At 43.3% G+C, this 14,326-nt stretch overlaps 1 protein-coding gene across 3 annotated transcripts in view; it reads right to left on the reverse strand.

Moving 5' to 3' along the window:
* The window catches only part of LOC129711220 (zinc finger protein 462-like), a 38,946-nt gene that overhangs the window by 7,105 nt on the left and 17,515 nt on the right, over nucleotides 1–14,326 (reverse strand). For all 3 annotated transcript variants that reach the window (XM_055658708.1, XM_055658711.1, XM_055658709.1), the window contains exons 7-10: nucleotides 11,909–12,165; nucleotides 3,115–3,338; nucleotides 2,051–2,162; nucleotides 686–804 (exon numbers count right to left, since the gene is read on the reverse strand). In XM_055658708.1, the coding sequence (XP_055514683.1) occupies nucleotides 686–804; nucleotides 2,051–2,162; nucleotides 3,115–3,338; nucleotides 11,909–12,165 (712 nt within the window). The remainder of the gene's footprint in view (nucleotides 1–685; nucleotides 805–2,050; nucleotides 2,163–3,114; nucleotides 3,339–11,908; nucleotides 12,166–14,326) is intronic.

The following is a 14,326-nucleotide window of genomic DNA, read 5'->3' on the forward strand; positions in this document are numbered from 1 at the left end:
ATCATATAGTAAATATAAACACTGGACTCTCAATCTTTAATCTGAATGTCAATATAAAATCAATGTATAATTGAGTTTGGATAAAAATGATACAAAACCTTACGACTACTAAATTCGAGATCAAATTATCACTGTTGTTCCAGGTGAGGCAGAGGTTCACCTGCACATCCTCCAACCTATCTATTGCATCTGCTGTCCCAGGTGTCAACTGCTCTACATTGGTGAGACCAAGCTCAGGCTTGGCAATCTCTTCGCCTAACACCTCATCTCAGTTTGCAATAACCAACCTGATCTCCCGGTAGCTCCCCGTCCCATTCCGAATCCGACCTTTCTGTCCTGGGCCTCCTCCATGCCCAGAATTGAGTCCCACCACAAATTGGAGGAGCAGCACCTCATATTTCACATGGGTAGTTTACACCCCAGAGTAATGAACATTGACCTACAATTTCAGGTAGTCCTTGCTTTCTCCCTCCTTCCCCTCCCCTTTCCAGCTCTCTCACAGTCTCCGCCTCTTCCTTTCTTTGTCTCGCCCGCCCACCCCTCTCCCCCCTCCCCAACATCAGTATGAAGAAGGGTCTCGACCCGAAACGTCGCCTATTTCTTCGCTCCATAGATGTTGCCTCACCCGCTGAGTTTCTCCAGCATTTTTGTCTACTGTTGTTACTGGTATTCTATTGTAACTTACAGAGTGTCTCTGAACATGGCTCATCCATTCCAAGGGATCCAAGAATCTTCGGCCACAATATTCACAAGGAAATTGGATCGATTTAGTTGAATGGTGATGCCTTATGCAACTTTGAATCCCTAAAAGAACAAAAAATGCACCTTTTACATAATGAAACTTTAACAATGTGAAAGCAATGCCCAATTTGAAAAATTGTTTTTTTTTTAACATTATACTCAAATGTTTTCATTGCCAATGAAGAGGTCTTAGCAATTATGAACATTTATGTTATTTCCACTTTTTAAAAGAATGTTTTCTTAAGTCTATATAACATTTCAGATAAAATAGCATAAAATGGAATGCAAACATGAAATTAATCTGTGATGGGAGCATAAACATATCATCAATCAATATGTGATCAATCTTACTGAATGTAGAGGGTCTTCCATTTAGATGTTGATTTTGTAGCACTACCAGCAACAGGGAAGGAAGAGCTGCTTTCCCAACTGGAAGCGAGCCAAGCTCTTCCACTCCACTGTAGTGACAATGATCCCGATCACGTATAAAATAAAATCAACACCTAGGACTTGATGTCCAAGGCTAGAATGAAGTGAACAGAAACTCAGCTAAGTTGGGTGAAAGCAACCAAATCCACGCCAACACTGTAGAGTTCATTACTTGAGAAAAAAATCAAAAGAATGAATACTTTAACTGCTGTAACTTTAATAGGAAACAGGATATACAAAATATAGACAAATCCAATGAATTTAATGTAATTAAATATTTTTGTTAGAGTGAGGTTAGGCTGATCTCTTGGACAATGGACTACAATTAGATAAACTAACTCGCTTCTATGTGGTTCTGGAGCAATATTTAACTGTGCCAATAAGTAAATGACAAAAACAACAAAACAACGCTGACTACCTTTGGGACAAACAAGTAAAAGAAAAGATCACTTACAATTGGTTTATTTGGGTTCAAATGCCTTTGAATTTATATACAAACCCGATTCAATATCACACAAGTGACGGTTTATAATTTTTCAGCAGAATCAAACTCATAATAGGATTTGCTAAATAACTTCAACTTCCACATTATCAAATAAATCTTATTCTGATGAAATGCCTTTGACCTGAAATGTTAACCATTTGTATTCCCACAGATACAGACCTGCTGAATATTTCTAGCATTTTATGTTTTTATTTTAAATATCACGGTTTATTTTTTGGTTTTCGTTTGATTTTTGAATACATCTTGTTGGACATGTAACAAATACTAGAGTGTTGGCTGCATCCTGAAAACAAATGTCATTCTTCTCACCTCTCCACCCTTAAATAGAACTTATGGTGATAAATCACCTTTCTATAAAGTGCAAATACTGCTCACTTTTTTCACGGTGACTACTCTTGAGTCTCTTCCTTTGGAACTCTTCAATTTCTGCAACTAATTCAGCTTCACTTAGGTTAACCTCACCAACCAGATCAAAGTTGCACTTTACCTATTTAATAAACACACATATTTACATGCAAACAACTCAGGTTTTACAGATGAATCAAATAATTTGCACAGTTAAATCAAACAGCCCGAATAATTCAAGCAAATATTAGAATGTCCATCATATTTAACAGATTCTTTCTGAATGGCACAATTAGGAGAAAACATTTCCTAGAAAATTTAAACTGCTTAAATTTGGGATTTGCTAATTAATTATTTACATAAAGGAACAAAAGTGTCATGGAATTTATTCTATTCCACTTCAATTGGTTAGATACAGTACTTCTTAAATTGTGTGAAAGTATCTGTCTCCGTATCGACTCCGTTTTTTTTTCCAGATTCCAATTAGTTTGCGTGGAAAAAAATCTTCCTCAGATCCCCTCTGAATCTCCTTCCCCTTATCCTAAAACTATGCCCTTTTGTTCTGGACATCTCTGCTATAAGAAATGTTCTTACTAGTTCACCGTTTATATTTAAGCATTTATCTTTTCAGGAAATAATGAAACTATCACCATCGCCAATAAATGAACTAATTTAGTGATGCGTTGGTCACTTGCTTTCTGGACTGCATACCATAATTACATTTCAGTTCACGAAGAAGGTCAAAGGTTTCAAAGGTCTTTTATTGTCACATGTACCAATTAAGGTATAGTGATATGCAAATTACCATACAGAAAAAAAGCAACAAAACACACATGAAACTAAACTTAGTTTCTCCTTTTGAGTATTTTCAAATTGGCACCCGAGCCATTTATTGGAATCACTGCATACTCATGATATTAAAAAGCATCTTGCCTGAAGTAACTTCCTTTAAAATGAACCCACAAATATAGTCAACATAATCTGTAATAGCTATTAATTTATTGCAATATTGAGGAATCTTGACCAACCTAGGTATTGGGGAAAAACAGATATTCAATGTTCTATATTCCCTTCCACATCCTCAAGAAAAGTACCTTGTGCTGCTCCTGTAGATGATTCTCCAACTCTGTCTGTAGCCCAGTTTCAAAGAAACAGAGTCGACACTTGTACGGCTTCACCAGGCTGTGCGTATCCATATGATGTAGTAGGCTTTCCTCGCTAAGCGTAACAAATGTACACCAATCACAACAGAAAATCTTCTCAGTAAAGAATTGCAGAAGCTTCAGTTGACAATCTTCCGCATATGGTGCTTGGCCATCTGAAGACAAAAGCACAGGTAAATGCCAGGGATAAGATAATGAAATTATCTGAACTGCTACAAAAACAGAAATTCCCTTATATCTAATGAGATTTATTGGTCCTTCTGTTTCATGGTTTAATGTAGAGACATCCTGGTCACAAAATTATGGGACTATCATTGTCAATACCTACATAAAGTGCTTAGTTCAAATTTGTCTCTTATAAGGCTGCTTGCAAGAATTCCAAAAATAAACGAGAGAATAGCAAATTCCAAAATTCCAGAAGTATCCAATTCTTCAATAATTAAACTTGGAAAAACTGAAAATACTCAGTAGATCAGGCAGTATCTGTGTAAAGTTAGAATTTCATGCTCTTTGGTAGATCTGGGAAAGAGGGTTTTAAGTTGCACAGGGTGGGAAGAGATGAATAAAACAAATTGATTATTTCTGATGAGGCCAGGGTGGATAAACTGAAAACAAACTCATCTGGGCCTCTGATTACCGAGGACGGTTAAGAGTAAGAACACAAATGTGTGAATGCAAAATGTGGTTCTTCATCTCTCAGTGATTAGTGGAATTCTGAGCCACATAGTTCAAGCTCCATTTTTGTAGAGGTCGTGATAACGATGATGTTCCATTGTCATAGTGTCTTACAGCACAGAAACGGGCTCTCGGCCCACCAGGTTTATTTCAACCTTTTAACCCACCTACAATCATCCTATTTGTCAGCATTAGAACGCAAGAGTGAAAGGTAAAGCAGGCAAACATAAGGAAGCTTTGCTGATGAGGGAAATTGAGACGTTAGTCAAAAACAAGAAGGATACACGGGAGAGGTGTAGGCAGCTGGGATCAAGTGCATCCCTGGAGGAGTTTTAAGAACTAAGGAGCAAACTAAAAAAGGAGATCAGAAGGGCAAAAAGAGGCCAGGAAATAGCTCTGGCGGGAAACATAAAAGACAGTCCCAAAAGATGTTATAAATACACAAGGGGGAAAAGGGTAACTAGAGAGAGAATGGGTCCTCTCAGGAATAAAAGCAGTCACCTCTGTGTGGAGCCACAGGAGATGGGCAAGGTCCTCAATTAGTACTTCTCTTCTGTATTTACTAAGGAGAAAGACAGTAGGACGGAGGAAATTGGAGCAGTCACCATAAGTGTCATGAGAGCAGTCAGGGTTACCGTGGAGGAAGTACTGAAGGTACTGTCATGTTTGAAGGTAGACAAATCTCCGGGACCTGATCAGATATATCCGAGGACATTGTGGGGAAACTAGAGAGGAAATTGCGGGAGCCCTGGTTTAAATTTATGAGTCGTCCTTAAATACAGGAAAGGTGCCAGAGGATTGGAGGGTGGCAAATGTTGTACCTCTTTTCAAAAAGGGCTGCAGGGAAAATGCTGGGAACTACATGCCGGTGAGCTTAACATCTGTAGTTGGTAAATTACTGGAAATTATTCTGAGGGATAGGATATGCAGACATTTGGATGGGCAAGGGCTGATTAGGGACAGTCTGCATGGTTTTGTACATGGGAGGTCATGTCTCACAAATCTGATTGATTTTTTTAAAGACGTGATCAAAAAGGTTGATGAAGGCAGAGCTGTAGATGTTTTGTACATGGACTTTAGTAAGGCGCTCGACAAGGTGCCGCATGGTTGGCTGCTCTGGAAGGTTAGATCGCATGGGATTGAAGGAGAGATAGCTGAATGGATAGCAAATTGGCTCCACGGAGTAAAGGGTGATGGTGGAAGATTGCTTCTCAGAATGTAGGTCTGTAACAAGTGGTGTGCCACAGGGTTCGGTGCTGGGCCCGTTACTGTTTATCATCTACATTAATGATTGGGATGAGAATATACAGGGCAAGATGAACAAGTTTGCTGATGATACAAAAGTGAGTGGTTTTGCAGATAGTGAAGATGGTTGTGAACGATTGCAGCGGGGTCTGGATCGATTGGCCAGGTGGGCGGAGGAATGGTTGATGTAATTTAATACAGTGAAGTGTGAGGTGTTGCATTTTGGGATGTCAAACAAGGGCAGGACCTACACAGTAAATGGTAGGCTTCTGGGTAATGTTGTAGAGCAGAGGGATCTAGGAGTACAAGTGCATTGTTCATTGAAGATTGAGTCGGTGGTCAAAAAGGCTATTGGCACTTTGGCCTTCATCAGTCAGAGATTGAGGAGAGAAGCTGGGAGGTCATGTTGCAGTTGTAAAAGACATTGGTGAGACTGCATTTCGAATATTGTGTTCAGTTCTGGGCACCATGTTATAGGAAAGATATTGTTAAGCTTGAAAGGGTTCAGATAAGATTTACGAGGATGTTGCCAGGACTAGAGGGTGTGAGCTATAGGGAGAGGTTGAGTAGGCTGGGTCTCTATTCCATGGAGCGGAGGAGGATGAGGGGAGATCTTATAGAGGTATACAAAATTATGAGAGGAATAGATCGAGTAGATGCACAGTCTTTTACCCAGAGTAGGGAGATCGAGGACTAGACGACATAGGTTCAAGGTGAAGGGGAAAAGAATCGTCGCCATTATTGTTTACATTCCTCCTCGAGCGGAGCCTGTAGTTGCATGTGACGTCATCCAAGAGACTGTCGCGAGATTACAGACCCGACACCCGGACGTACTCATTGCCTTATCAGGGGACTTCAATCATGTGAACATCAGCCCCCACTTGTCAGGCTTCTCACAGTATGTTGACTGTCCCACAAGGCACAATAAGACACTGGACTTGTGCTATGTCAATGTCAAGGAGGCCTATAGTGTCTTAGCCTTTCCACCGCTTGGCAAATCAGATCACAACCTGGTTTATCTAAGGCCTTCTTACAAACCCTGTGTACTGAGACAGCCTACAACCACCCGGTCTTTCAGAAAGTGGACACCAGAGGCCAGTGAATCACTGAGGGACTGCTTTCAATGCACAGACTGGGACATACTGATGGAGTCACAGGAATTAAACAGCTGTATGGACATCGACAGGATGGCTGGATGCATAACGGACTACATCAACTTCTGTAGGGATGTTGTTGTACCAGTAAGAACTGTTTGTTGCTTTCCCAATAATAAACTTTAGATTACAAGCAACATCAAGAGCCTCCTAAACGAGAAAAAGGAGGCCTTCAAGGTTGGTGATCGGGAAAAAATCAAGAGGGTACAGCAGCACTTGAAAAGGAGTATGAAGCAGGCAAAAGGGGACTATAAAAGGAAGCTGGAGAAGAAACTGCAGTACAACAACATCAAAGAGGTGTGGAGAGGAATGAAGACCATCACTGGCTTCAAGGAGAAGAGAAGCCAGCCGTCAGGAGACGTGGACAAGGCCAATGAGTTTAACCTGTTCTATAACAGGTTTGATCGGGTGCAGCCTCTCCCCCACCATCACCTCCACGAGGCAGCCCCCCCAACACCACAGCTGCAGCACCTCCTACGCCGGCATCTCCTCAACTGTTCTTCACGGCGGACGAGGTGAGAGCTGAGCTGAGGAGGTTGCGCCCTGGTAAAGCAGCTGGCCCTGATGGTGTATGTCCCAGGCTACTAAAAGACTGTGCGGCTCAGCTGGCGGAGCCGCTCCAGACCATTTTCAACCTGAGCTCCAGTCAGGGAGGGTACCAGGTCTGTGGAAAACATCATGTCTCGTGCCGGTTCCCAAAGCAGGGCGGCCGACCAAGATAAACGACTACAGACCGGTGGCCTTTACATCCCATATCATGAAAACAATGGAGCGGCTACTCATTCGTCTTCTGAGACCACAAGTCCAGCACACACTCGACCCACTACAGTTTGCATACCAGGAGAACACTGGGGTGGATGACACAGTCCTCTACATGCTGCACCGGATCTACTCCTTTTTGGACAAACCCGGTGGCTATGTGAGGATTATGTTCTTCGGCTTCTCAAGTGCGTTCAACACCATCCAACCCCTGATTCTGAATGACAAGCTTAAGAAGATGGGGGTGGATTCCACATTTATCTCCTGGATATACAACTACCTGACGGGTCGACCACAGTTTGTCAAGCTGGGGGACAGTGTCTCTGGCACAGTGGTGTGCAATGTTGGTGCCCCACAGGGAATGGTTCTGGCCCCGTTCCTCTTCACCCTGTATACAGCAGACTTTAACTATAAGTCTGACACATGCCACGTACAGAAATATTCAGATGATACAGCGATTGTGGCATGTGTAAGGAACGGGCAGGAGGAGGAATACAGGAACTTGACCAGTTCCTTTTGTGCCTGGAGTGAAGAGAACTGTCTCATCCTGAACACAACTAAGACTAAAGAGATGGTGGTTAACTTTGGCAGGTCCAAGCTCCCCCTTCAGCCGGTCAACGCCAAAGATCTTATAGCAAAGCAAGATGGATTACTCTCACGCAAACGTGAGGTACGCTCATGGGCGGATTCATGGGTGATTATAGGACACATTTTAGCAACCTGACTCCACCATCTTGCTCCCCCTTCTTGCCATCTTGCTCCCGCCTTCTCTTCCGGCCAAAGATTGGATCCAAGCGGGGAGATTGGATCCGAGAGTGCGGGGGCGGGGGCAGCGGGGGAGAGAGTGCGGGGGGCAGCGGGGAGAGAGGAGTGCGGGGTCCGGGGCAGCGGGGAGAGAGAGGCGCGGTCCGGGGCGGGCAGGGGCAGCAGTGCGGGGTCCGGGGCAGAGAGAGAGTGCGGGGCCGGGGCCAGCGGGGAGAGAGAGTGCGGGGCCCGGGCAGCGGGGAGAGAGAGAGCGCGGGGCCCGGGGCAGCAGGGAGAGAGAGTGCGGGGGCAGAGAGGAGTGCGGGGTCCGGGGCAGCGAGGGAGAGGGAGTGTGGGGGGGGCAGCGGGGAGAGAGAGTGCGGGGCCCGGGGCAGCGGGGAGAGAGAGTGCGGGGTAGCGGGGAGAAGGAGTGTGCGGGGTGCAGCGGGGAGAGAGAGTGCGGGGCCCGGGGCAGCGGGGAGAGAGAGTGCGGGGCAGCGGGGAGAGAGAGTGCGGGGTCCGGGGCAGCAGGGAGAGAGAGAGTGCGGGGCCCGGGGCAGCGGGAAGAGAGAGTGTGGGGCAGCGGGGAGAGAGAGTGCGGGGCAGCGGGAGAAGGAGTGCGGGGGTCCGTGCAGCGAGGAGAGGAGTGTGGGGCCCGGGGCAGCGGGGAGAGAGAGTGCGGGGCCCGGGGCAGCGGGGAGAGAGAGTGCGGGGCCCGGGGCAGCAGGGAGAGAGAGTGCGGGGGCAGCGGGGGGGAGTGCGGGGTCCGTGCAGCGAGGAGAGGGAGTGTGGGGCCCGGGGCGGCGAGGAGAGAGAGTGCGGGGCCCGGGGCAGCGGGGAGAGGGAGTGCGGGGCCCGGGGCAGCGGGGAGAAGGAGTGCAGGGTCCGGGGCAGCGGGGAGAGAGAGTGCGGGGTCCGGTGCAGCGAGGAGAGGGAGTGTGGGGCCCGGGGCAGCGGGGAGAGGGAGTGCTGGGCCCAGGGCGGGGGGAAGGGGTGAGAGTGCGGGGTCCGGGGCAGTGGGGAGAGAGAGTGCGGGGCCCGGGGCAGCGAGGAGAGGGGGCATAGGAGGGGGAACATTGTAGTAAGGGGGCAGGCGAGAGAGTGCCGGGGGGGATAAGGCCTAGTGTGTGTGAAGTTGCAGGGAGTTTTACAATGTTTCTTATTTACAATGTTTCTTATTTAATGTCCCTTGTCTAGTCTGAAATAAAGTTCATTATTGGATTAGAAGAAATATAATTGTGTGTGTTATATACATTTATATAATTTTCATGTATGTGTTTATAAACATTTTATTCTTTAACAAGAATCAACAGAATTATGAACTAACAGAATTATGAATCTAACCCTATATCACGCACAAAAAGTCCCCCCCTGTCAATCACCCTGCGAGTCGGGTCGGTTCCGGTTACTACAAAATCAACTCAAACACTGCTTGTGAGCCAATTAAAAAGAAATGATTTAAAAAACATTAAAAAAGACAATTACCAGAATCAAATTTTATTCTTGACAAGAAGTTTGAACTGACAGATTTATGAATCTGACCCATACAAACTGTTGCCCCGCAACATTGATTACAGTGCGAGTCGGGTCGGGTCAGGTAGGCTCAGGTTGCTAAAATGGGCGTGGAAAAATGCCCATGATCCCCTCCATAGCGTACTACACGTCAGTCCATTGCATTTAGCAGGAGTAGTCTATCTTGCTTCGCTATAAGATCTTTGGTCAACGCTGCTGGGGCTGACATTGAGGTGGTGCAGACATATAAATACCTTGGAGTGCACCTTGATAACAAACTGGACTGGTCTGTCAACTCTGACTCCCTCTACAAAAAAGGCCAGAGCAGACTCTTTTTCCTCAGAAGGCTCAAATCCTTCAATGTGTGCAGTGATATGCTGCACATGTTTTACAACACTGTGGTTGCAAGTGTTATTTTCTATGCTGTTGTCTGCTGGGGCAACAGCATTAGTGAAAAAAACAAGAAGAAGCTGGTCAAACTGATTAAACGAGCTAGCTCAGTGCTGGAGGGGAGAGTAGACTCTGGGATGGATGTGCTTGAGAGGCGTATGAGGCACAAGGTGCAGGTCATCCTGAAAAACCCCGGGCATCCCCTCCATGTAATTCTGGAGAGTCAAAAGAGCACTCGGAACAACAACCGGCTCCTCTCCCTGCCCTGTAGAACGGAGCGGTTCAGGAGATCCTTCACCCCTGCAGCCATTAGATTTTATAATTCAGACCGCTAGGCTGTAGGGGGATGCATTTTTGCAATTTTTAATTTGTTAATTATTGGTCTTTTTAAGTATTTATTGCTCTCAGGTAGTGTCCACAGTGTATTCTATGTATTTTCTGTCTGCGTTCGTTTTGAATCTGTGGGTTTGTTGGTTGGGGGCTTCTGGACATCTGAATTTCCCTGAGAGGATCAATAAAGTATTTATTATTATTATTAGATTTAATCGGAATCCGAGGGGTATCTTTTTCACACAGTGGTGGGTGTATGGAACAAGCTGCCAGAGGAGGTAGTTGAGGCTGGGACTATCTCATTGTTTAATAAACAGTTAGACAGGTACATGGATAGAATAGGTTATGGACCAAGCGCAGGCAAGAGGGACTACGGTAGCTGGAACATTGTTGGCCGCGTGGGCGAGTTGGGCCGAAGAGCCTGTTTCCACACTGTATCACTCTATGACTAAGCATCCATGCCTTTGCCTATTCAAGTGTCTGCCTAAGTGCCTCAAACGTTGTGATTGAATTCGATTTCACTATCTCATCTGCGAGTGAATTCGAAATTGCAATCACTATGTAATAATGAAAGCTTACCCTCTCAGCTCATCCTGAAAATGTCTTTGTCTCAACGTGAACCTATGCCCGATTGTTTTTGATAGCATGGGAAATAGACTTTGACAATATACCTTTTCTATGACTCGCCATTTTATATACTTCTATCCATTATACGTTAGCCTCCTATTCCCTACCAAAAACAAGCCCAGCTTATTCACTCTCACCCCATAATTAAATACCTCCAATCCGGGAAACAACCTGATGAATCTTCCCTGCACTTCCTCCAGTGTAATCACATCCTTCAAGACCAGACCTGTACACAATGCACTTGAGAGTGGCATAACCAGGGTTTTGACATAACATTGTGCTTTTTCCATGTCCTGACTGATAAAGGCAGGCATGCCATATGCCTTCCTCACCATTCTATCGACCCATGTCGCCAGTTTAAGGGAATAACGGATTTGGATGCCAATAGCTCTCTTTTGGATGGATTTGGATGCCAGTAGCCCTCTTTTCATCAACATTCCTTAGTGCCATTCCACTTACTGCACATGTACTAGTCCTACCTGGCTTGCACTCATTTTGCACTCGTTGGGTATTAGGATCCATGTCCGGTAAAATAGATATTAACAATGCCTTCTCTTAATAGAAAGAAAAAAAAATCATCTCCTTGCAAAGAGAGCAAAGAAAAAGTGCCTGACATCATTTCAAATATAGGGGATTTGCTAGACTGTATCATAGACTGTATCAGTTCAAAGGCTTCCACAAAATTCATAATATTCACGAGGAGTTTCACTATTGTACAAGCTGTAATCAAATAAAAAAAGTTGGATGAACGTCAAATTGAGGTTTTCAGAGTTTACTTATATACTGTACACGCAAAAAGATGGAGTAACTCAGTGGGACAGGCAGCATCTCTGGAGAAAAGGAATGGGTGGCGTTTTGGGTCGAGACCCTTCTTCAGACGGACCATCTCTGACACCTCCCTCCCCTTTCTTAATCTCACAGCCTCCATCACAAGGAATAGACTATTGACTAATGATCTGCAGTTCCTTCTTATACATTTTGTTTACTTACAGTGCCGTCCATGTTTGGGACAAAGACCCATCATTTAGCTCTCTTATACCTGCATTAAGGAGGCATTTAAACACACATGAGCAATTACAAATACCTGTGAAACTGTGTGTCCCAAACATTATGGTGCCCTGAAATGGGGGGACAATGTGCACTTTAATCACATGTGATTGTTTTTCTTTTACAAATCTCAAATTGTGGAGTTAAGAGGCAAATAAATAAATCATGGGTCTTTGTCGCAAACATTATGGAGGGCACTGTATATGCTGTTTAAATATGAAGTAGTAGTGATAGGATCTTACTTTTGTGCTCCAGAATGTGATTGACCAAACGGTTTTTGTGCTTTGTGTAGTACAGGCACAAAGGACAATGCAATTTTCCAGATTTCTTCTCAACTGAAGCCAAGGCAAATTCTTTCTTTAAGCAAACATCACTCTCATTTTCATTCCCCATTTCTCCAAGACTTCCTTCAAAAATATTAACGTCCACCTTCCTTGTAGAGTTTTTTTTATCATCCGCAGCGAGTTTGCATACTTCTGTGTTCCGAGAAAGTGTATTTCTGGAAATTATCAAATAAAAATACTTCTGCATTGCTTATCTCAGAAAATTCTAAGTAACTACAATTGAATTTATCTTAATAATATTATTTTTACTTTGTAGGTTTGTATTTTGAAAACCAGCCTAGTATTTGCCAGAGAAAAAAAGCTAAATAAACAATGAAGATACAATTAGCAAACAAGAGACCAGGTTGATTAAAATCAGGAGAAAGGATAAGCACTTACATAGAAAAAGTTTACTAGACCAAACCAGATTATATATTCTCTTGAAAAGTTGAGGCAAATAAGAACAAACATCATCAGAAGACCAGGTATCAGCATGACCTAATCCATATTTCCATAGCAGCTCGTGTTGAATAGGAAATCTTGTCATTAATAGGCAGCCACGACTAGTAGCAAGCCACGTTCAACAACATAAAAGTTCAAAGATTTTCTCAAGGATGAACAAAAAACTCAACCAGAATAACTAAGTGCATCCTAATCACTTGTTTATCTTTCAGTGCACTTTGATTTTGTGTGCTGTATTCTACACAATCTTGCTATCTGAAGACACCAACCCAATGAGCAGCAATATGCATATTAAGGAACATATTAAAGAAAAAGGCACAGGAATAGAATGATACCAGGTGAGCTCTCAGAAGAACACAATCACCCTCACCCCAAATATCAGGGTGGACTTTGACTGCATTAGCAATAAGGGACTACCTGATTAAAAAGACACTTCTACTAAAATTATTGTCCCCAATTCAGATTGCGACTCTACATATTCCCCCATTACTTAGCTGAATGAATCCAAATGAGACAATGTTCCTTGTATTGCACTGCATATAGCTCTTCAAACTGTGACTTCTTCACAAGATACACTTTCAATGAATCTGCTCAACTCAGGAAGTATAAACATCAGGAGGACCAGTGACCCCCCTTTTAACTATATCTCTAAAACACCAATGTTAGATCCCCACAATTTTGTGTCGTCTGCAATCCCCAGATTACCATTATTATTCAATTAGATTTCACAGATAATCAAGATGAATAAATTAACACATATATTCATGAATGGTGGCTAGAACCTTAAACAGAATTACCTTACTATTTCGTGGTAAAATCCAATAAAATTCAAATTAAGTTTCTCCTCAAAGGATACAAATAAGCACAAAGTCTATTGCCAATGCAACAAAGGAAATCTTCAATGCACTTTAACACATTTGAACTCTCAGCAGCCAAACGATTATTTTACCTTGTGAAGTGAGAATAATTATTTGCAAAACCAACTCAATAAACCTAGGAGAACATACAACTGCATTTCTATTTGCAATCAATTTTGGATGAGGATTAAGAAATCGGCCTAGTTCACAATTTCTATCTAACATACATTTTTAATATCAGACTTTTTCAGCATACATGCTTGCAAAAATATCTTGATAAGATTGAAAACTCTTAACTCTGGTTCTATAGAAATGTTATTGAATATAGAAAATACTGAACAAGAACAGGTCCTTCAACCCACATCTATATGAACATGATGCTACAGCCATCTCTTATTTACATGCACATAATGCATATCCATCCATTTCCTGCATATCCAAAAGTCTCAAATGCCACTATCGTATCTGCCGTAACTACCAACCCCAGCAGCACATTTGAGGCACTCACTACCCTCTAAAAAGAAACTTGCCCACATATCTCCTTTAAACTTTGCCCCTCTCGCCTTAAAGATATATCCTCTAGTATTTGATTTTTCCATCCTGGGAAAAAGGTTCTGAATGTCTACCTTATCTAAGCCTCTCATCATTTTATATATTTCTATCAGGTCTCCTTGCAACTTCTGTTGTCCAGAGAAAACAATCCAAGTCTGTACAAACTGTCCCTCTAGCTAATACCCCCTAATCCAGGCATCATTCTGGTAAACCTTCTCTGCACCCTTTCCAAACCCTGCACATCCTTCCAATTATGGGGGAACCAAAACTGCACACAATATTCCAAATGCAGCCTAACCAAAGTCCTGGGCTTCTTTTGAAACTTAATGCATGACCATTCTATTACCTATATCAATTTGCAATCTCAAAGTTCATTAAGACAAATACATAAATTTACATAATTTATTTCTAGTTCTCTTCCGATCACTTTTCCTCATCCAATATTACCAATGTACAAAAGACACCA

This window comes from Leucoraja erinacea, chromosome 29, assembly GCF_028641065.1.
Source record: "Leucoraja erinacea ecotype New England chromosome 29, Leri_hhj_1, whole genome shotgun sequence".
Taxonomy (NCBI): domain Eukaryota; kingdom Metazoa; phylum Chordata; class Chondrichthyes; order Rajiformes; family Rajidae; genus Leucoraja; species Leucoraja erinaceus.